General features: G+C 47.8%; 2 protein-coding genes across 2 annotated transcripts in view; both read right to left on the reverse strand.

The window, feature by feature from the left end:
• Nucleotides 1-3,215, reverse strand: part of nxn (nucleoredoxin) — a 107,158-nt gene extending 103,943 nt beyond the window's left edge. Inside the window, exon 1 of the mRNA XM_033045719.1 lies at nt 2,790-3,215. Within this exon, the coding sequence (XP_032901610.1) occupies nt 2,790-3,095 (306 nt within the window). The 5' untranslated portion in view covers nt 3,096-3,215. The remainder of the gene's footprint in view (nt 1-2,789) is intronic.
• Nucleotides 3,216-17,748: 14,533 nt separating this feature from the next.
• Nucleotides 17,749-23,921, reverse strand: part of LOC116988803 (multidrug and toxin extrusion protein 1-like) — a 30,413-nt gene continuing 24,240 nt past the window's right edge. Inside the window, exons 15-18 of the mRNA XM_033045720.1 lie at nt 21,930-22,062; nt 21,100-21,194; nt 19,163-19,244; nt 17,749-18,302 (exon numbers count right to left, since the gene is read on the reverse strand). Of these exons, the coding sequence (XP_032901611.1) occupies nt 18,091-18,302; nt 19,163-19,244; nt 21,100-21,194; nt 21,930-22,062 (522 nt within the window). The 3' untranslated portion in view covers nt 17,749-18,090. The remainder of the gene's footprint in view (nt 18,303-19,162; nt 19,245-21,099; nt 21,195-21,929; nt 22,063-23,921) is intronic.

Consider the following 23,921-nt stretch of genomic DNA (forward strand, 5'->3'; position numbering starts at 1 on the left):
AATTGCAACTTTAAAGACAGGTACATGAATAGGATAGGTTTAGAAGAATATGGGCCAAATGCAGGCAGATGGGACTAGTGTAGGTGGGGCATGTTGATAGGCGTGGGCACATTGGGCCTGTTTCCACTCTGCATGACCCTATGGCTCCTGGAAGCCCTTGGACAGGGTAGGTATATGGAACAAGGTGCCAGAAAAGGTAGTTGGGGCAGGTGCTATAGCAACATTTAAAGGACATTTGCACAGGTATGTGGATAGGAAAGGTTTACAGAATGTGGACCAAATTGGCCTGGTGTAGATGGGGCATCTTGGTCAGTGTGGGCAAGTCGGGCTGAAGGGCCTGTCTCCATGCTGTATGACTCCACATTGAACATACCTGTTGCGTTGTGCTGAGATTAACAACCCGACACCATCTACCGCCACAGCCACCATTTATCACCTGCACGAGCCTAACCTTGTCAACTCTGCAAATATCTCCCTCAGACAGTGTCACCCGAGGTGACTGAACGTCATTTAGAAAGAATGGATCCATATAAACCAGAGTCTAAAACTGAAGCAAGGGGAAGAGGCCACACGCCTAGAACAGAAACAGCAGTGACAACCAACCAGTGCAAAGTCAGGCAAGGTTGCATCAAATGTATACATTGGTGCCTTAGAAACATAGAAAATAGGTGCATACATTGCCTCCACCCTGCCATGGGACGACAGATGGCACAATGGGCTAAGTGTTCGGCTGGCAACCGGAAGGTAGCCGGTTCGAATCCCGCTTGGAGTGCATACTGTCGTTGTGTCCTTGGGCAAGACACTTCACCCACCTTTGCCTGTGTGTGAATGTGTGTGAGTGATTGGTGGTGGTCGGAGGGGCCGTAGGCGCAGATTGGCAGCCACGCTTCCGTCAGTCTGCCCCAGGGCAGCTGTGGCTACAGAAGTAGCTTACCACCACCGAGTGTGACTGAGGAGTGAATGAATAATGCGATGTAAAGCGCCTTGAGTATTAGAAAGGCGCTATATAAATCCCATCCATTATTATTATTATAGTTCATTCAGTGCATGCAACATTCTCTCCAGTGTACATTGTACCCAGTGTGCGATACACTCTATCACGATGCTACAATGCATCAATGTGTATACGTCCATGCAATACTGCACACTGCATTACCCTGTATGCAAGGTGCTACAAGTTACCCAATGTGTATACTGTTGCCTTACACTTAAATATTGTCCATGCTATACAGGACACAATGTTACCCTGTGTACAAGATATCCTATGTATATATCATTGCCTTATACTTAAATACAGCGCATGCAATGTTGTCCCCAGTATTATGCTGCTTCCAGTGCATCTGATGTGTATATTGTTGCCCGACACTTCAATACAGAGTGTGCAATACTGTAACTAATGACACCTTCGAGCCTGCACCGCCATTCCAACAACCCATTGTGGATATTCTTATGTTTGTTGGCTTATACTTAAATACAGTGCATGCAATAATGTGTCTGGGGTGTTGCAAAGTATCCAATTGTGTATAATGTTGCATTTATGTATATATGCAATACTGATCTGGTCTCTCTGAGGTACCACACAGTACTTGCAATGGAGAATGGGGTTGAGAGGGGCAGATAGATCAGCCATGATTGAATGGCGGAGTAGACTTGATGGGCCGAATGCCCCCAATGCTGCTCCTAGGACTTACGAACACGAGTCTAATATTGTACTTGTACATGCAATCTTGTATCCGTCCGATGCGTCTGAAGTTCTACGTGTCCAATTGTGTGTACACTGTTGTTTTTGTACCCGTGGTAGACAAAAGTGCTGGAGAAACTCAGCGGGTGCAGCAGCATCTATGGAGCGAAGGAAATAGGCAAAGTTTCGGGCCGGCTGGCCTATTTCCTTCGCTCCACAGATGCTGCCGCACCCACCTGAGTTTCTCCAGCACTTTTGTCTACCTTCCATTTTCCAGCATCTGCAGTTCCTTCTTAAACATGTTGTTTCGCGTGTGTCTGTGGTGCTACAATCTACTAGATGTTGTATTCGTACATGCAATATTACATAGAAACATAGAAAATAGGTGCAGGTGGTGGTGCCTTCGAGCCTGCACCGCCATTCAATATGATCATGGCTGATCATCCAACTCAGTATCCCATACCTGCCTTCTCTCCATACCCCCCTGATCCCTTTAGCCTCAAGGGCCACATCTAACTCCCTCTTAAATATAGCCAATGAACTGGCCTCGTCTACCTTCTGTGACAGAGAATTCCACAGACTCACCACTCTCTGTGTAAAAAATGATTATCTCATCTCGGTCCTAAAAGACTTCCCTCTTATCCTTAAACTGTGACCCCTTGTTCTGGACTTCCCCAACATCGGGAATAATCTTCCTGTATCTAGCCTGTCCAACCCCTTAAGAATTTTGTAAGTTTCTATAAGATCTTCTAAATTCTAGCGTGTGTCTATTCTATCAAGTGTGTCTGCAGAGCTACAATGCATCCAACGTTGTGTTTGTGCGAGTGATATTGTACCCAGTGTGTACTACAATGTATCCAATATGTATCACGATTCAATGATACTTTCAATGATGTGTTGCGTTTGTAGCTGCAACATTGTATTCACAGCTCTCAATGTGTCCAATTGTGTATAATATTGTATTTGTTTGTGCAATATAGTATCCATGTAGATACAGGGTGCTCGGGTGCAGGCAGAGTACATAATGCTGGGTGCAGTAGCGTGTATGTTGTGCAGTCTCAGTCTGTTACACTCTAGGCTGCTGTGTACTCTGCTCGGAGCGCCTTACCTTCCGCTCTTTCTCCTGAAAAGGCAGTACCGGCCACGGCATCTGGCCCACGAACTCCTGCCAGGGCTTGAGCTCCTCGTCGGAGCTGACGAACACCACCTCCAGCTTGTCGGCGTTCTCGCCCTGCTTGAAGCGGCCGTAGAAGTCGGCGAGCGCCGCGTTGAACTGCTGGCAGGGAGCGCTCCAGCTGCAGCCGAAGTAGAGGGCGAGCAGGCGGCCGTCGGAGCCGAGCGGCGAGCTCTCCACGTCGGCTTGGTGCCGGTCCGTCAGCCGCTCCCCCAGGAGCTCGCACAGCGGCCCGGCCATGGCGGCGGGAGGGGAGAGCAGAGAGAGGGGGGGGGGTCCGGAGCCTCGCCTCGCCTCGCCCAGCCTTTCCTTCCCTCCCAGCCCGGGCTGCGCTGGCTGCTCCCCGCCCCGGACTGTGTGCAGCCTCCCGGCCCGCTCGCCAAATCTGAGCACCAGCACTCCTATTGGCCCCAGCAGCGAATTCCTCCTTCAACACTCACTTCCCACCCACTGCCATCAACTCCAGTTCACAACTTTTGCAGCTTAACCCTACTCACTGGAGTGTATGAGGCTGGCGTATAGAGGTGTATACATGGTACATAGATTACAGAGCCATACAGCGTGGAAACAGGCCCAACCAACACGCCCCATCACACTAGTCCCACTTGCCTTTAGAAACATAGAAACATAGGAATTAGGTGCAGGAGCAGGCCATTCGGCCCTTCGAGCCTGCACCGCCATTCAATATGATCATGGCTGATCATCCAACTCAGTATCCCGTACCTGCCTTCTCTCCATACCCTCTGATCCCCTTAGCCACAAGGGCCACATCTAACTCCCTCTTAAATATAGCCAATGAACTGGCCTCGACTACCCTCTGTGGCAGGGAGTTCCAGAGATTCACCACTCTCTGTGTGGAAAAAGTTCTTCTCATCTCGGTTTTAAAGGATTTCCCCCTTATCCTTAAGCTGTGACCCCTTGTCCTGGACTTCCCCAACATCGGGAGCAATCTTCCTGTATCTAGCCTGTCCAATCCCTTAAGAATTTTGTAAGTTTCTATAAGATCCCCTCTCAATCTCCTAAATTCTAGAGAGTATAAACCAAGTCTATCCAGTCTTTCTTCATAAGACAGTCCTGACATCCCAGGAATCAGTCTGGTGAACCTTCTCTGCACTCCCTCTATGGCAATAATGTCCTTCCTCAGATTTGGAGACCAAAACTGTACGCAATACTCCAGGTGTGGTCTCACCAAGACCCTGTACAACTGCAGTAGAACCTCCCTGCTCCTATACTCAAATCCTTTTGCTATGAAAGCTAACATATCATTCGCTTTCTTCACTGCCTGCTGCACCTGCATGCCCACTTTCAATGACTGGTGTACCATGACACCCAGGTCTCGCTGCATCTCCCCTTTTCCTAGTCGGCCACCAGGTCCATTTGGTCCATATCCCTCCAAACCTGTTCTATCCATGAAGATGGCTCAACGTTTCTCAAACATTGTGATGGTCCTTGTTCACCATTCTATGAAAGTAAGCATGCAGGTACAGCAGGCAGTGAAGAAAGCGAATGGCATGTTGGCCTTTATAACAAGAGGAGCCGAGTACAGGAGCAAAGAGGTCCTTCTGCAGTTGTACAGGGCCCTAGTGAGACCACGCCTGGAGTATTGTGTGCAGTTTTTGGTCCCCTAATTTGAGGAAGGGCATTCTTGCTATTGAGGGAGTGCAGCCTAGGTTTACAAGGTTAATTCCCGGGATGGCGGAACTGTCATATGCTGAGAGCGGCTGGGCTCGTACACTCTGGAGTTTAGAAGGATGAGAGGATATCTTATTGAAACATATAAGATTGTTAAGGGTTTGGACATGCTAGAGGCAGGAAACATGTTCCCAATGTTGGGGGAGTCCAGATCCAGGGGCCACAGTTTAAGAATAAGGGGTAAGCCATTTAGAACGGAGACGAGGAAACACTTTTTAGCCTGTCCAATCCTTTAAGAATTTTATATGTTTCTATGAGATCTCCTCTCATCCTTCTAAATTCTAGTGAATATAAGCCCAGTCGACCCATTCTTTGTTGGAATGTTGACTAGAACACCAAGTGCTGGAGGACCTCAGCGCTCCAATCAGTCTGAAGAAGGTTCCCAACCCAATGCCATTTGCCTGATTGAATGGCGGAGTAGGCTCGATGGGCTGAGTGGCCTACTTTTGTTCCTATGTCTTATTCCCTCCACAGATGCTGCCTGACCTGCTGTGTCCTTCCAGCACTTTGTGCATGGGATAATATTTTATGCTCCATACAATATAGAAAGTGTAGGAAGGAACTGCAGATGCTGGTTTACACCGAAGATAGACACAAAATGCTGGAGAAACTCAGCGGGACAAGTAGCATCTCTGGAGGAAAGGAATGGGTGACGTTTCAGGTCGAGACCGTTCATCAGACTGAGAGTCGGGGGGGGGGGGGGAGAGGGAATCCACTCGTCCCATTAGGTCTGTGTCCAGGTTCAGTATTGCTACTCCCCCTTTTATTTTCCCGCAACCTATTCCCTATCATGTCCTCATTTGCCTGCCCGCTCACCACCACACCGGGGGCAATTCATGTAGACAACCCACCAACAATCCCGCACGTCTTTGGGATGTGGGAGGAAACCGGAGCACCCAGCACAAACCCATGAGGTCACAGGGAAACGTGCAAACTCCACACACACACACAGACAGTCAGGATTGAACACAGGTATCTGGAGCTGCTGTGCTGCCCTGATCCAGGTATCACCTTGGTAAATAAACAGGGGCAAGGACAGAGTCAATCTACCTCATAGGGAAAAGACTGGGTAATAGTTTGCACACACACACACACACACACACACACATGAACAACACACACGCACGCGCACACACGCACGCGCACACACACACACACATGAACAACACACACACACACACGAACAACACTTCCCCACACATAAACACACGCCCAACGCACAGACACACACTCCACGCACAATCACACAAACCTACACACAGACACACATACCTACACACAAATACACATGATCAACACTTCCCCACATATAAATGCACGCCCCATGCACAAACACACACACCTACAAACAAACACACACACAACACACACCTACACAAACACACACCTACACAAACATACCTACACAAACACACACACACCTACACAAACACATACACAAACACACACACTCCAACACACATATCCTTACACACAAACACATATGCACAACACATTCCTACATCACAGAAACAGGTGTGTGCAGGAGTGTCTATTCACACACACACACACACATCATTTATTTTACACACAAAATGCTGGAGTAACTCTGCGAATCGGGCAGCATCTCTGGGGATAAGGAATAGGTGATGTTTCGGGTCGAGACCCTTCTTCAGACTGAACGCCTGGAGTCACTCTGAAGAAGGGTCTCGACCCAAAACGTCACCTATTCCTTTTCTCCAGAGATGCTGCCTGTCCCGCTGAGTTACTCCAGCTTTTTGTGTCTATCTTTGGTTTAAATCAGCATCTGCAGTTCCTTCCCACACATTTATGTTACACACCACATGGACGGAATGCAGCTTTCTCCATGAACTGTCCTGCCTTTACGATGACCCCCCCCCCCATGCAACAGCAGTGCTGCCACGATGGGCAGCTGTGGGAAGGGAAGGCTCCACTATTACCAGGGCAACGGCAGAGCAGTGGCCAGAGGGTGGGAAGCAATGGGCCACGTCTCACAACTATAAATCACACACAGAGCCCACACCCTCTCACAAGCACCACTCCCACACAGTGAGGGGGAGGGGAGGGAAAATCTGCTGTGTGACACTTGTCACACTATATGTGTTCACACACACACGCACACAGAGGAGCCAGGAGAGGGAGCAAAAAACCACCTTGTGAGACAGGTGGAGATACACTGTAGAAACAGGCCCTTCAGCCCATCGAGTCCACACTGTCCATCAACCACCCAATCAAAGACAGAAGGTTGTGGTGGAAGGGTGTCAGATCAGTTAACCAATTAAACATTTTAACACTAATATTTGATTTTATATATATACACATACACGCATATATGTATATACACATATATATATAGCTTCTCATTTTCACCCAGCTAACAGCTAACAATGGCCTGTTTCCTTTATCATCAGTACTTTTTTGTGTATCTTTCATTAATTGTTCTTTATCTCTCTACATCACCGTCTATATCTCTCGTTTCCCTTATCCCTAACCAGGCCACCACATTCAATTTCACAGCATTTCAGGCAGAGTGCAGGCCACCAAATTGCCAAAAAATTCATTGCATTGTCATTAACGGCTAACAAATCATTTATTGCAAGTACATTGCAGACTCACAGTTCAGTTGATTCACCGCTTAGAATCACAGTTGTGGACTCTCCCTCGCAACTTTCCAGAGTGACTGACTCACGTCCAGGCATCCAGGGTTTTATAGTCCTGCCCCCCCCCCCCCCCCTCCCCCGGAAGGGGCGTTATCTTCATCATGATGATTGACAGGCGAGAGGACCAATTAGCTGATCTCAAGATTTTTTAAACACTCACAACATTTTTATTTTTCATCGATCGGAAAAATCCTCGGGGCTGCCTCAGCGGAGGAGGACTGTGAGTAAGATGGCCAAAAATTATAGCGATACAGCGCAGACAGGAAGTGGCCAAGATAAGACTTTTAGTTCTATAGCTAGATGTGTGTGTGCGTGTGTGCGTGTGTGCGTGTGTGCGTGCGTGTGTGTGTGTGTGTGTGTGTGTGTGTGTGTGTGTGTGTGTGTATAGTTTTATTTTATTTGTTATATAATATAATCTAATCCAACTTTTTTCTCTCCAAATTGTTATCCATTAACTGCGGATTCCAGCTGTCACCTCCACACCAGGGACAATGTTACAGAGGGCCAATTAACCTACAAACCCACGCCTCTTTGGGATGTCGGAGGAAACCGGAGCACCCGGAGGAAACCCGTGCGGTCACAGGGAAAACGTGCGAACTCCACACAGTCATTCCACTCTGCTTATCTCATCCACGAGGGGGGGGGGGGGGGTCTGAAGAAAGTGGTGCAGCGGGTAGAGCCACTGCCTCTCAGCGCCAGAGACCCAAGTTCAATCCTGACCTCGGAGTGCTGTCTGTGTAGAGTTTGCACGTTCTCCCTGTGATTAGCATGGGTTTCCTCCGGGTGTTCCGGTTTCCCCTCACATCCCAAAGACACGCGGGTTTGGTAGGTTAATTGGCCTCTGTAAATAGCCCCTGGTGTTGGGAATGTGGGGGTGAATAATACAGGATAATGTAGGATTAATGGGTGGTGAACACAACATCGATGGGCCAAAGGGCCTGTTTCCATGCTGAATGCTTCCATGGCTCTGAGCTTCCTTCAGCTGCGCCTTTTATTTCCCATGTTGAACATGTTAAAAGTGGCTGCATTTCCGTAGCGCCTCCAATGTTATCCCCATGCACTAAGTCAGATGCTCCTGGATTGTGGCCATTCCTCAGATTCCATCTTTCCCCTATCACCTGAAACCTATGTCCCCTAGTTCTTAATTCACCCACTCTGGGTAAAGAATGGTGCATTTACCCTGTCTATTTCCCTCATGAAACTATCCACCTCTATAAGACACCCCCTCATCCTCCTGTGTTCCACTCCCTACAGCTCAGGCCCTTGAGTCCTGGCAACGTCCTCATAAGTCTTCCCTGAACCCTTTCTAGCTAAACGACATCTTCCCTCTAACATGGTAACCAACGCTGAACATAATACTCCAGATGTGACCTCGCCAATGTCTTGCACAGCTGTAACATGACCTCCCAACGTCTACACTCAATACTCTGACAGATGAAGGCCAACGTGCCGAGACCCTTCTTGAAATGCTTCCAGTGGTCACAGTCCTATAAAAGTTCTTCAGTGTGCGGGAAGGAACTGCAGATGCTGGTTCAATCCGAAGATAGACACAAAAAGCTGGAGTAACTCAACAGATCAGTCAGCATCTCTGGAGGAAAGGAGCAGGTGATGTTTCGGGTCGAGACCCTTCATCAGTTATGCAATTTACATTTTTTTTAAAACTAGATTTAATTAAAAGGGCATTGCAATCGCAGTAAATAACTGAAGGCATTAACCCAAGGTAAAGTACTTAACTCTCTGCATTGGACGCAATCCAACAGGGTGACGTACTGTTGAATTAGTTATTCCTGGGATATTTAATTTGGCACTGGGAACGATCGCGCTCAATTAGTTATGGCCGGGATGCTGGATGCACAGCGTGATCCCGGGAGCACCACGGAGTTAATGATTAGCTTGTGGGAAAGATTCACGGTGACTTGGTGGTATGAATTAAGAACTAGCTTACTTATAGGAGGCAGAGACTTGTGGTGGAATGGTGTTATTCTGCCACCTACCAGGATGCAGCTTGGATTAGGGGGCCGCTAGCCACAAGGAGACGTTAGACAAACTTTCGATTGTTTTCTCTTCTTGAACGTTGCAGTTTGATGGGGAGACCTGATCGAAGTAAATAAAACTTTGAAAGGTATAGTTAGGGTAGACGGTCAGAATCTACTTCCCCAGGTGGAAATGTCAAAGACTAGAGGGCGTAGAGTCATAAAGTCACAGCGTGGAAACAGGCCCTTCAGCCCAACCGGCCAATATGTCCCAGCTACACTAGTCCCACCAGCCTGCGTTTGATCCATATCCCTCCAAACGTTCTCCCTGTGACCGTGTGGGTTTTCTCCGGGTGCTCTGGTTTCCTCCCACATCCCAAAGACGTACAGGCTTGCAGGTTGAATGGCTTAGGTAAAAAAAATTGTTCCTAGTGTGGAGGATAGTGTTATAATAATAATAATAATGGATGGGATTTATATAGCGCCTTTCTAATACTCAAGGCGCTTTACATCGCATTATTCATTCACTCCTCAGTCACACTCGGTGGTGGTAAGCTACTTCTGTAGCCACAGCTGCCCTGGGGCAGACTGACGGAAGCGTGGCTGCCAATCTGCGCCTACGGCCCCTCCGACCACCACCAGTCACTCACACACATTCACACACATTCACACACAGGCAAAGGTGGGTGAAGTGTCTTGCCCAAGGACACAACGACAGTATGCACTCCAAGCGGGATTCGAACCGGCTACCTTCTGGTTGCCAGCCGAACACTTAGCCCAGTGTTATGCCCCTGTCCCACTTAGGAAACCTGAACGGAAACCTCTGGAGACCTTGCGCCCCACCCAAGGTTTCCGCGCGGTTCCCGTCAATGCGGTGCGTACGGCGTCGAGGCGGCTGCGGGCCGGCAGGCCGTTGCCGCGCGGAATTTTTCAACAGGGTCAGTTTTTCGGAGCCAGCTCCGCACAACTCCATACGGCTCCGGCGATCGAAGTGGGACTGGGCCCCGCGAGGCCGTACGGCTCAAGCGACCACGTTAGGTCGCGCTTGCCGCATGGAGTCGCATGCTCGTGGGACAGGCCCTAAAGAAACATGGGATTCGTGGGGGAGGGAGGTAATGACACTACAACTGGGCGGTTGGTTATTGAAATGATTAAAGCTGCTTTAACATCAAGTTTATGAATCCAATTCAGAGCATCTCAGAGACATTTAAACTTACACAATGCCGCCACCAACTGGTCGACTGTGGTAACTGCCGGGTTAAAGAATAATTGTTGAAAACACCGTAATCAACTCATAAATCATGGAAGGTAGACAAAAATGCTGGAGAAACTCAGCGGGTGCAGCAGCATCTATGGAGCGAAGGAAATAGGCAACGTTTCATCCCGAAACGTTGCCTATTTCCTTCGCTCCATAGATGCTGCTGCACCCGCTGAGTTTCTCCAGCATTTTTGTGTGCCTTCGATTTTCCAGCATCTGCAGTTCCTTCTCAAACATCATAAGTGATGGAGTCAGGCAGCAAAGTGCTGGGGTAACTGAGCGAGTCAGGCAGCATCGCTGGAGAACATGGACTGGTGAAGTATCGGGTTGGGACCCTTCTTCAGATACGAAGACTATCATTCTGAAACATCATCTATTTTCTCCGGGTGCTCGGGTTTCCTCCCACATCCCAAAGATGTGCAGGTTTGTAGGTTAATTGGCTTTGGTATGATTGCAAAATGTCCCTAGTGTGTGTAGGATAGTACTAGTGTGAGTGGGTGATTGTTGGTTGGTGTGGACTCAGTGGGCCAAAGGGCCTGTTTCCACTCTGTTTAGAAGAAAGAGGGGGGGACCTCATTGAAACGTACAGAATAGTGAAAGGCTTGGATAGAGCGGATGTGGAGTGGATATTTCCACTAGTGGGAGAGTCTAGAACTAGAGGTCATAGCCTCAGAATTAAAGGACGTCTTTCAGGAAGGAGATGAGGAAGAATTTCTTTAGTCAGATGGTGGCGAATCTGTTGAATTCTTTGCCAAAGAAGTCTGCGGAGGCCGTCAATGGATATTTTTAAAGCAGAGATAGATAGATTCTTGATTAGTACGGGTGTCAGAGGTTACGGGGAGAAGGCAGGACAATGGGGCTAGGAGAAAGAGATAGATCAGCTATGATTGAATGGTGGAGTAGGCTTGATGGGCCGAATGGCCTAATTCTATTCCTATTCCTTATGACCTTATGATCTTGGGAATATGTAAAGACCATTGAACAATGCAGGAACAAATCCTTTGGTGTATAGACTAGAGGCTGTTGGTTTAAGGTACGAGGGGAAAGATTTAATAGCAACCTGAGGGGCAACTTTTTCATTGCCTCAACTGCATGGAACGAGCTGCCAGAGGATGTATTTTTAGTTTACTTTAGTTTAGAGATACAGCATGGAAACAGGCCCGTTGGCCCACCAAGTCCGCGCAGACCCGTGATCACACCGTGCACTAACACTAGTCCCACACAACAGGGACAATTCACAATATTTACCAAAGCCAAATTAACCTACAAATCTGTACGTCTTTAGAATGTGGGAGAAAACAGGAGCACCTGGAGAAAACCCACGCGGTCACAGGGAGAACGTGCAAGCTCCATACAGACAGCACCCATAGTCAGGATTCAACCCGGGTGTCTGGCGCTGTAAGGCAGCAACTCTACCGCTGCACCACCGTGCCACCCCACTAGTGTAGTCGGGCCAGATATTGTAACAGCATTGACAAGATTTGGACAGGTACATGGATGGGAATAGTTTAAAGGAAGATAGGCAAAAAAGGTGGAGTAACTCAACGGGACAGGCAGCATCTCTGGAGGGAAGGAATGGGTGACGTTTTGGGTCGAGACCCTTCTTCAGACTTCAGGTTTAAAAGATATGTGTTAAACACAGATAAATGGGCTGGCTTAATCAAAGAACAACTGAGGTCAAAGTTTGTACCAAGCGTGATTGTGATTTCTGCGAAACTCCAATTTACAACAAGTTGCATAATAAAGAGAGAATTATTAACGTTGATTCGATTTTCAAATGTTTCATGAATAGGTAACGGTGAGATGTAGCGCTTGGTAAATTAATCCCCTACTTAACTGTTTGTAGGTTGATTGGCTTTGTTAAGATTGCAAATGTGTAGGATAGTGCTAGTGTGAGTGGGTGCTTGTTGGTTGGTGTGGACTCAGTGGGCCAAAGGGCCTGTTTCCACTCTGTGTCTCCGAACTGAACCAAAGTGTCAACTTGCCCACATCACTGACCCCTGTTGTGTTGAACCCCAACCTCAGATACAATCACACACCCTGGGCCCACAGTGCAGTCCCTTCACTGAGGCCTCTTGGCCTTCTCTCCATGAGCATTTGTACTGACAACTGGACCTGTGATACATCTTACGCTTCAAGGAGTGTTTTTGTCGGCACTGGGCCTGTATTCGCTTGAATTTAGAAGAATGAGGGGAGGACCTCATTGAAAGGTACAGAATAGTGAAAGGCTTGGATAGAGTGGATGTGGAGAGGATGTTTTCACTAATGGGAGAGTCTAGGACTAGAGGTCATAGCCTCAGAATTAAAGGATGTTCCTTTAGGAAGATGAGAAGGAATTTATTTAGTGAGAGGGTGGTGAATCTGTGGAATTCTGTGCCACAGAAGTCTGTGGAGGCCAAGTCAATGGATATTTTTAAGCAGCAATAGATAGATTTTTGATTAGTACGGGTGTCAGGGGTTATGGGGAGAAGGCAGGAGAATGGGGTTAGGAGAAAGAGATAGATCAGCCATGATTGAATGGCAGAGTAGATTTGATGGGCCGAATGGCCTAATTCTATTCCTACTCCTTATGAGCTTATTACCTTAGTAGTGTGTAAATACCATTAAGCACTGCATTAAGCACTAATACTTTGGTGTATAGACTAGACTCCTCGTTGGATTACAACCTTGTCGTGGTCGGGGAGCTTGTGTGTCTCAGTGACCCCCAGAGCGATGCCAGAGGGAGATTCGTCTCCTGTTAGGGTCTCCCATGCTGGACAGGGTCGAAGGGTAGAGGGGAGACGAAGAGCGATCCACTGGTCCTCCAGGTTGGAGGTTGACACAGGGCTAACAACTCTGTCTCGTAAAACAAATATGTTACGGAAACAGCAAGTGAAGGAATCAACACTACTGGGTGGAGGACCTTCGTTGCTGCCCTACATGCCAGGAGGCAAAATAGGCAGTAAGTAAGTAAGTAAGTATAGACTAGAGGCAGTAGGTTTAATCTATGAGCGGAAAGATTTAATAGCAACTTGTTATCTGAAAGCAATTTTTTCACTGCCCCAACTGTATGGAACGAGCTGCCAGAGGAAGTAGTTTTAGTTTAGTTTAGAAATGGAAACAGGCCCGTTGGCCCAAGTCCGCGCCAACCAGTGCACTAACACTGGTCCCACACAACAGGTACAATTTACAATATTTACCAAAGCCAAATTAACCTACAAATCTGTACGTCTTTAGAATATGGGAGGAAACCGGAGCACCTGGAGAAAACCCACGCGGTCACAGGGAGAACGTGCAAACTCCATACAGACAGCACCCATAGTCAGGATTCAACCCGGGTGTCTGGCGCTGTAAGGCAGCAACTCTACCGCTGTGCCACCGTGCCACCCCACTAGTGTAGTTGGGCCAGATATCGTAACAGCATTAACAAGATTTGGACAGATTACATGGATAGGAATTGTTTAAAGGAAGATAGGCAAAAAAGGTGGAGTAACTCAACGGGACAGGCAGCATCTCTGGAGGGAAGGAATGGGTGACGTTTCGGGTCGAGACCCTTCTTCAGACTTCAGGTTTAAAGGATATGTGTTAAACACAGATAAATGGGCTGGCTTAGCTGAGCACCGGGTCAGCATGGATAAGTCGGGCCAAAGGGCCCGTTTCCACGCTGTATGACTATGACTCTACAAAATATCAAAGAACAACTGAGGTCAAAGTTTGTACCAAGCGTGATTGTGATTTCTACGAAACTCCAACTTACAACAAGTTGCATAATAAAGAGAGAATTATTAACGTTGATTCTATTTTCGAATGTCTCATGAATAGGTAACGGTGAGATGTAGTGCTTGGTAAATTAATCCCCTACTTAACTGTTTGTACCATCACCTGGGACAAAGCTGACCTGCCTGTGAATTATATTGGTCCAAATTAGGTCCAATGACCAAAAGAAGCAGGAAGTCACGCTTTGGACTGTACTGGGCTTTAACTTGCACTCAACGTTATTCCCTTTATCCTGTATCTGTACACTGTGGACAGATTGATTATCATCATGTATAGTCTTTTCACTGGCTGTATAGCACGCAACAAAAAAGCTTTCCACTATACTTTGGTACACATGAGAACAAATATGTGAGCATGAGAGGTGTGAGTCTCTGTGATAGATGTACTGGTGGGACATTATCCAAACAGGGATTTGAAAGGCTCCATGCATTACTCCTATCAGATGAAAAAAGACAACGAGTTCCTTGTAAAAGGAAAGGCAATACAGTGCTGGAACTGTGTAAATTGTAGGGGTCCACAGAGGTAGACTGTAATGTTAGAGATACAGCTAGGAAAGAGGCCCTTCGGCCCATCGAGTCCACGCCGACCACACTATCCCCAAACACTTACATCATCCTACACACGCTAGGGACAATTTACAATTTTACCAAAGCCAGTTAACCTACAAACCTGCACGTCTTTGGAGTGTGGGAGGAATCCGGAGCTCCCGGAGAAAACCCACCCAGGCCACGGGGAGAAACCATGCAAATTCTCTACGGACGCCAACCGTAGTCAGGATCGAACCCGAGTCCCTGGCGCTGTGAGGTAGCAACTCTACCACTGCGTTACATGTGCCACCGTTTGTAGGAAGGGGCTTTTGAGTGAGCGAGAGAGTTAGAGTCATCACACCAGTGACAGGGTGTGAGATGTTGTTGTGGAATGTGACAAAGTGGTCCACGTCTCTAGTCCGAGAAGATACTTTGTAGATCCCTACAAGGCATGTCAACACCATAGTTCTGTATAATGTTTGATTAGTACGGGTGTCAGGGGACAAGGCAGGAGAATGGGGTTGAGAGGGGAAGATAGATCAGCCACGATGGAAAGGCGGAGCAGACTTGATGGGCCGAATAGCCTAACTCTGCAATTCTGTGAAAGTGCCTTCGCGTCGAGAGTTCTTCTCTTCCGTCACCATGGCGATTAATTGAATTAATTATTAACCGGACTGAAACAAAGGGTTTGGAAAATTTCCGATTTGCAATCCAGTTTATCATTTTCCTGATCTCAGCATAGTTTCATAATTACATCAGTTACATTTTAATCTGCACTTTAGAATTGCTGTTGTAAAACCAAACCATGATCACATTCTTTCAAATATGGCAATGGATGTAAAAAGGGAAAACCAAAGTTCATCTCGTGGACATTCAGGAACAACTATTACACAAACACAAAAAGCCTGGCCACTAACTATTTCTCTTGGCTAACAAGGACATAGAGAGAGACAGAGAGAGGTCATTCACCCCTTATACCCGTACCAGTTCTCACCAAGAGGTGAGAAACTAACTCCATTATCTTGTTGGTACACAAAAATGCTGGAGAAACTCAGCGGGTGAAGCAGCATCTATGGAGCGAAGGTTTCCTTCGCTCCATAGATGCTGCTGCACCCGCTGAGTTTCTCCAGCATTTTTGTGTACCTTCGATTTTCCAGCATCTGCAGTTCCTTCTTGAATCCATTATCTTGTTCTTGCCCCACAGAAGATACTGCCCCCGTTATTTAACACTACCTGGTGCCCTTTTGAAAGTTCCTAATGGAGCTTTTCCCATTGTACAGATCATCGGGGTGGTACAAAGACGCAGTGGTAGAGTTGCTGTCTCACAGTGCCATGGACCTGGGTTCGATCCTAACTACAGGTACTGTCTGTGTGGAGTTTGCACGTCCTCCCTGTGGGTTTTCTCTGGGTTGCTCCCGTTTCCTCCCACACTCCAAAAACGTGCAGGTTTGTAGGTTAATTGGCTTCGGTAAAATTGTAAATTGTCCCCCTAGTGTGTGGCATAGTACTAGACCTGGTGGGCCGAAGGGCCTGTTTCCGCGCAGTCTCTCTAACACGAAAAAAAAACTGAAACTGAATCTAAACTAAAAACTCACGGAGATACTATAAGCTCCGAACACTTTATCAGATTCCACCACCTGAGGAACAATGTGTTCCCACTTATCACACTCCAGTGCTGCCTCCATCTTTACCCTCCCATTCCTTCCATCTGGCTCCATCTGCCCGTACTTTGTCTGCCTCCATCTATCTTCCGCCTCCGCTCCCCCTCCACTAGAGACAGTTGTACATGTATACCAAGCTAATTGACCTGCAAACCTGTACGTCTTTGGAGTGCGGATGGAAACCGAAGATCTCGGAGAAAACCCACGCAGGTCACGGGGAGAAGGCGCAAACTCCGTAAAGACAGCACCCGTGGTCGGGACCGAACCCGGGGGACTCCGGCGCTGCAAGCGCTGTAACGCAGCAACTCTACCGCTGCGCCACCTTGCCGCCCCAGATGCAGGGTTTTGATCTGAAACGTCAACTATTCCCTTTCCACATAAAATGTCTCTCGACCTGACGAGTTCCTCCGGCAGATCTTTGACGTTCCCCCTAACAGCTACGTTTCCCAATTAGAGAGGTGGCAACAGCAAGACAATGACCTCGCCCACAACGACAGCAAGACCAAGGAGGTTGCGAATGATTTCACAAAGTGAAGTGGTGCACACACCCTGGGATACATCGGTGGCACTGAGGTAGAAATGTTCACCAGTTTCAAGTTTGCTGGAAATCAATATCACCAGCAACTTATCCTGGACCAGCCACATCAAAACTATGCCTAAGAAAGCATGAAAGCAACTCTACTTACTGAGAAGGATTAGAACGTTTGGCATGTCCCCCTCTCCAACGTCTACAGATACAGAGAGCATTTTACCGGGATGCATCACAGCTCGGTTTGGGAACGGCTTCATCATGGCCACAGGAAATTGCAGAGGGTTGTGGGAGAAGCCCAGACCATCACGCAAACCAACCTCCCTTCCATTGACTCCATCTACACCTCACACACGCTGCCTCAGCAAGGCCACCAACATAATCAACGACCAGTCTCACCCTTTTCTCCCCTCTTCCATCAGATAATAGGTAAAAAGGTTTGAACGCATACCTCCAGATTCAGGGATAGTTTCTTCCCAGCTGTTATCAGGCAACTGTGTGGTCCACTCACCAGCTAGAATGTGGTCCTGACCTCCCATCTACCTCATTGGAGACCATTGACCTATCTTTAATTGGAGTTTATCGGACTTTATCTTGCAATAAACGCTGTACCTTTTATTATTTATTCTTTATCTGTACACTGTGGACGGCTTGATTGTAATCATGTATAGTATTTTATTTCACTGGAGAGCAGGCAAACAAAAGCTTTTTTACTCTAGCACGGTACACGTGACAATAATAACCAAACTAAACTAAAGTAGTGATAGGAAGGAACTGCAGATGCTGTTTGTACCAAAGATAGACACAAAATGTTGGAGTAACTCAGCGGGTCAGGCAGCATCTCTGGCGAAAAAGGAATAGGTGACGTTTTGTGTCTGGGCCCAACGTGTCACCCATCCTTTTCCCCCCAGAGATGCTGCCTGACCTGCTGAGTTACTCCAGAACTTTGTGTCTAAACTTAAGTAGAATTGACTTCCTGGAACTGGAAATGGAACAGTTTATCAACTTTGTTGATGGTGTTGGCGACGGTCGGAATCTCCCAGTTTGCCTGCAGTAGTGGCCGCACCCTTTGAACATCACGTCCTCCTTCGTCCGTTGGGTGAAGCCTGCCGCTGTAGTTCCTCGCACGGTCTCAGGGTGCCAGCATCCCGCCTTTGCTGTGTGAGGCTCGACAGCAGTTTATACCATCTGCAGCAGCAGTCCAATGGCCAGTATCAGTAGTCCCGAGAGTAAGGCAAGTCCGCGACGGACTATTAGTTGCTTCACTGTTAACATTTGCAGAACAGCGCCAGCACTCGGCTTGGGGCAGGAGGTTTCCTCTCGCTGTTGTTGCTCCACTGCACTCTCCTCAGGACTGATCTCAATGACCGCAATGTTTCCCGAACACACTTCTGCAAAGCAAAACAATATTGAAATATTATCGTATAATCAACAGGAACTGCAGATGCTGGTTTATACCGAAGATAGACACAAAGTGCTGGAGTAACTCAGTGGGTCAGGCAGCATCTCTGGAGAAAATGGGTAGAGGATGTTTTGGGTCTGGACCCTTCTTCTTCAGTCCCGACCCGAAACATCATTTATCCGTGTTCTCCAAAGATGCTGCCCGACCCGCTGAGTTATTCCAGCACTTTGTGTCCAAAAGTTTAGTTTAGTGACTTGGCGGGACAGGCAGCATCTCTGGAGAGAAGAAATGGGTGACGTTTCGAGTCGAGATCCTTCTTCAGACTCTTCAGTGATACAGCATGGAAATAGGCCCTTCGGCCCATCGAGCCCGTGCCGACCAGCCATCACTAGCACTATCCTACACACTAGGGGCAATTCACAAATTTTACCAAAGCCAAATAACCTACGAAGCTGTACGTCTTTGGAGTGTGGGAGGAAACCAGAGCACCCAGAGAAAACCCACGCGGTCACAGGGAGAATGTACAAACTTTGTACCGACAGCACCCGTGGTCAAAATCGAACCTGGGTCTCTGGCAGTGAGGCAGCAACTCTTCCACAGCGCCACTAATTCGCTATGGGTTAGCTAAATATTTAATATAAATTAAATATAAAATCTAAATTTAAAAATAAAAAATAAAGTAACCCCCTTTAAATACAGGGGATTGTTTTAAAAATTGGAGATTATCCACCTGAAGGGCCTGTTGACAATCTTCAACTAATCACCATCCACTTGCCATGATAGAAGATACTACAAAAGATTTCCTTACTATTTTATGAAGATGATTAAAAGTTGTCATAAACTTCTCACCTGTGGAGATGTGTTGAGCCGAGCCAGTTTTAGCCCCGTGAGAGGAGTCCACATCTTTCCTCACGCCCGCGTTAACCAGCGCCTTTGAACAAGACACACAGATAACTCCATTAGAGTGTAGCAATGGGCTTGGGAGAGGGAACATGAATCACGTATCATCCCATATCATGTCACTGTCCACTGTGGATGGCTCGGTTGTAATCGTGTATAGTCCTTCTGCTGATTGGCTCGCACGCAACAAAAGCTTTTCACTGAAGAGTGTGAAGAAGGGTCTCGACCCGAAACGTCACCCAGAGATGCTGCCTGCCCCACCAAGTTACTCCAGCATTTTGTGTCTGTCTTTGGTTTAAACCAGCATCTGCAGTTCCTTCCTACACAGATTTTCACTGCACCTCGGTACACATGACAATAAACGAAACTGAACAATAGACAATAGACAATAGGTGCAGGAGTAGGCCATTCGGCCCTTCGAGCCAGCACCGCCATTCAATGTGATCATGGCTGATCATCCCCAATCAGTACCCCGTTCCTGCCTTCTCCCCATATCCCCTGACTCCGCTATTTTTTTAGAGCCCTATCTAGCACTCTCTTGAAAGCATCCAGAGAACCAGCCTCCACCTCCCTCTGAGGCAGAGAATTCCACAGACTCGCCACTCTCTGTGAGAAAAAGTGTTTCCTCGTCTCCGTTCTAAATGGCTTCCTCCTTATTCTTAAACTGTGGCCCCCTGGTTCTGGACTCCCCCAACATCGGGAACATGTTTCCTGCCTCTAGTGTGTCCAAACCCTTAACAATCTTATATGTTTGAATGAGATGCCCTCTCATCCTTCTAAACTCCAGAGTGTACAAGCCCAGCTGCTCCGTTCTCTCAGCATATGACAGTCTGTCATATGTTTGATCTCTGTGAGATCAGAAACCTGGCCGCACAGGTTTACTTGGCCCCTTCGCTCTATGTGTGTGTGCTGGGCAGAGAGGGAGGGAGTAGGGGGTGGGGAGGGGTTTGGTTTGCCCTGTGCACCAAGCTAATGGAATATCTCTTAGTTCTGAATATGCACTGCAAGGCAGGGTAGTCGAAGATGTACAGTATTCAAAACACAAAGTGCTGGAGGATCTCAGCGGGTCAGGCAACATCTGTGGAGGGAATGGAAAATTTCCTCTTGGGTCAGGACCCTTGTTCAGACACTGTAGTAGGGAAGGGAAAGTTGGTAATGGGAGGTGGGTGTGGGACAAAGTCTGACGAGTGATAGGTGGATACAGGTGATGGCGGGGGCGGGGGGGGGGTTGACTGGCAGATGGGTGAAGTGAAGGACAAAATTTGGTGGTGCAGCGGTAGAGTTGCTGCCTCACAGCGCCAGAGACCCGGGTTCGACCCCGACCACCCCGGGTGCTTGTCTGTACGGAGTTTGTACCTTCTCCCCGTGACCGCGTGGGTTTTCTCCGAGATCTTCGGTCTCCTCCCACCCTCCAAAAACGTACAGGTTTGTAGGTCAATTGGCTTGGTACAAATGTAAATTGTCCCTGGTGTGTGTGTGTGTGTGTGTGTGTAGGATAGTGTTAATGTGCGGGGATCGCTGATCGGTGCAGACTCAGTGGGCCGAAGGGCCTGTTTCCGTGCTGGGCCTCCAAATTCTAAACTCTAAACTGATTCGCTACAATGCTGAGAGCTATATTCTGTACTCTGTATCTTCCCTTTTGCTCCACCTATTGTACTTGAGTTTGGTTCAATCTTATGTATGATATTATATTGGATAGCGTACAAAGCTTTTCACTGTACCTCGATACACGTGACAACGCTAAACCGAAGCCTGAGCATTGATGGAGGGAATCACTCTCTCTTACCCTTCCTCCCCACACTACGCCCGACTCCGAGCCTGGTGTGGGGAGGAAGGGGAAGAGAGAAGAAATGGGAATATTTGACCATGGCCCAACTTTTCCATACCTGATCGGATGCCTCCGTCCAGTTGATTCTGTCTATCACCACCAGTAAGAAAGCGAATTGGGTGACAACACAACACATCATTCCTATCCAATAGCCTGCAAGATAAGTAGCAAGGTTGATGTCGATATACAGGCAATGTCATCAAACGTTGCCCCTCCCCCCCCAATCCAGGGCATTCCCCCCAAAAATGTATCCCAATATTTCCGGGGGGGGGGGGGGAAGAAATGTCAAAGACTAGAGAGCATGGCTTCACGATGACAGGGGCAAAGTTCAGTGGAGATGTGAAGGTCATGTTATTTTACACAGGTGGGTGCCTGGAACGTGCTGCCAGGGGTGGTGGTGGAGGCAGTTACCATAGTGGCGTTTAAGAGGCTTTTAGATAAGCACACGGATATGCAGTGAATGGGGGGGGATATGGATCACGTGCAGGCAGAGGAGCTTAGTCTATCTTGGCATCTTGTTCAGCATGGACGCTGTGGGCCGAAGGGCCTGTTTCTGTGCTGCACTGTCCTGAGTTCTTCGTTTTGCAGTCAAGCAAGCAAACAACTTTGAATGCAAAATAGACTACAGATTCTGGACTCAGGAACAAAAAAGGAAAGGAACACTGGAAGAACTCAACGGGTCAGGCAGCATCTGTGGAGGTAAAATGCGTGTCGATGTTTGGGGTCGAGAGCTGCATTTGGACTGGGAGTAAAGAGGAAAGGTTGTAGGGATGGAGTGTGGGGAGGGGAGAGGGGGGGGGGGGTGCAGGACAGAGGATGGCAAGTTATCGCTGGCACCAGATGGGGAGGGACTGAAGGATTCCGGCCGGGACCCGGTATAATTCCTACCGAAGATTCCGAATTTTCCAGCAAACATCAGAGAGATTCCAACAGGGAACGCGATCAGGTAAAATCCCACCAGGTTGACGATAGCTCCCAGCTTTTGCTTTCCTGCTCCTCTCAGCACGCCCCCACAAACACACTGTAGAACAGGCACAGAAAGCAGCATCCAGTTACACTCTGATCATTCAGGGCCTGGAGTGTAACGGTTCTTTAGCCTCACCGGTACAGACAGCGGGGACTGTTGGCCTGGAGACAAGATCCCACATCGACAGTGAGAAATAAAGCTACAGGTTCTTTTTAAGTAAAGGTGCCATGGCTAATCGAGCTGCTGCCTCACAGCGCCAGGGGACCAGGTTCAATCCTGATCTCGAGTGCTATCTGTGTGGAGCTTGCATGTTCTCACCGTGACCATCCTGTCACTAACGAGAGAGTGGTCCCGATCTACCATGAATGAATGAATGAATGAATGAAAACTTTATTGTCATTCAGATATACACCTAGACACAGTGCACCTTGAACGAAATTTCGTTGCATTTGACTCTCCAATCAGGTAAATAGTAAAAGTAAAAGTGCTAGGTGCGTCCGTAAAAATGCCTCATGTGCATGGTTCTGTAAAATAAATATATATAAAAAGTTTTTAAAAAGTGTCGATATTTAAAAAGTTCTAGCTTCGGTTTTGTTGATTGTTCAGTAATCTTATGGCCTGGGGGATGAAGCTGTTGCAGAACCTGGTTGTCCCGCTCTTCATGCTGCGGTACCTCCTCCCAGAGTTAAGCAGTATAAACAGTCCGAATTGTGTGTGTGTGGGGGCTCTGGTAATGCCCTTAGCTCTAATCAGACAGTGCTTGTACCCCATGTCCATGATGGAAGGAAGAGAAGTCCCAATGATTTTTTTTCCGCTGTCCTCACCACTCTCTGAAGGCACTTCCAGTCCGCAGCTGTACAGCTGCCGCACCACGTAGAGATGCAGCTGGTCATGACCGACGCAATTGTGCTTCTGTAGAAAGTGGCGAGGATGGGAGGGTGGAGGTGTAAGCTTCTCAACCTGCGGAGGAAGTACAACCGCTGCTGTGCCCGTTTTGCCAGAGATGTAATGTTTGTGGACCAGTTTAAGGTGTCCGTTATATGCACCCCCAGGAACTTGATCCTTTTCACCTGCTCCACTGCTGAGTTGTTGATGCAAAGTGGAGTGTGACTGGGCTGAATTTTCCTTCTGAAATCGACGACAATCTCCTTGGTTTTGTTCACATTTAGGAGAAGGTTGTTCCTGCTGCACCAGCTCACCAGCTGTTCCACCTCCTCTCTATATGCCTGGTCGTCGTTATTGCGGATGAGGCCCACTACTGTTGTGTCATCCGCGTATTTGATGATACCATCTACGTCATTGCAGACCCTCGGACTATCTTCACTCGGACTTTATCTTGCACCAAACGCCCTTCCATTTACACTGTGGACGGCTCGATTGTAATCATGTATAGTCTTTCCGCTGACTGGTTAGCACTGCAACAAGAGCTTTTCACTGTACCTCGGCGCATGTGACAATAAACTAAACTCAACTAAACCCAGAGGGTTTGCTCCGGGTGCTCCTGCTTCCTCCGATATGTAATTTGGCAAATTAATGGGTAGCTATGAATTACCCCGTGTATGTCGGAGAGTGGTAGAATATGGAGGGAGCCGATAGGGATGAGGGGATTAGATTAGGATTAGTGTAAACGAGTCTGCACCCACCCAGTGGGCTGAATGGTCTGTTTCCATACTGTTTCCTTTTGACTCTTTGACTCAATAACTTTGTTTGGGGGAGACAGCTGGTAAAGAGAGATTGTGGTGGTCCTGTGCAGTACTGTGCTATATTCTATGAATTATAGGTCTTTCAAAGGTCTATTCAAGCAGATGGATCAGTTTATCCAGGCGGCACGTTGGGCTGGGAGATGCAGGGGATACATCATTCGATACGATACGATTCAATACATTTTCATCCAAGGAGTGAAATTGGTCTGC

This window comes from Amblyraja radiata, chromosome 28, assembly GCF_010909765.2.
Source record: "Amblyraja radiata isolate CabotCenter1 chromosome 28, sAmbRad1.1.pri, whole genome shotgun sequence".
Taxonomy (NCBI): domain Eukaryota; kingdom Metazoa; phylum Chordata; class Chondrichthyes; order Rajiformes; family Rajidae; genus Amblyraja; species Amblyraja radiata.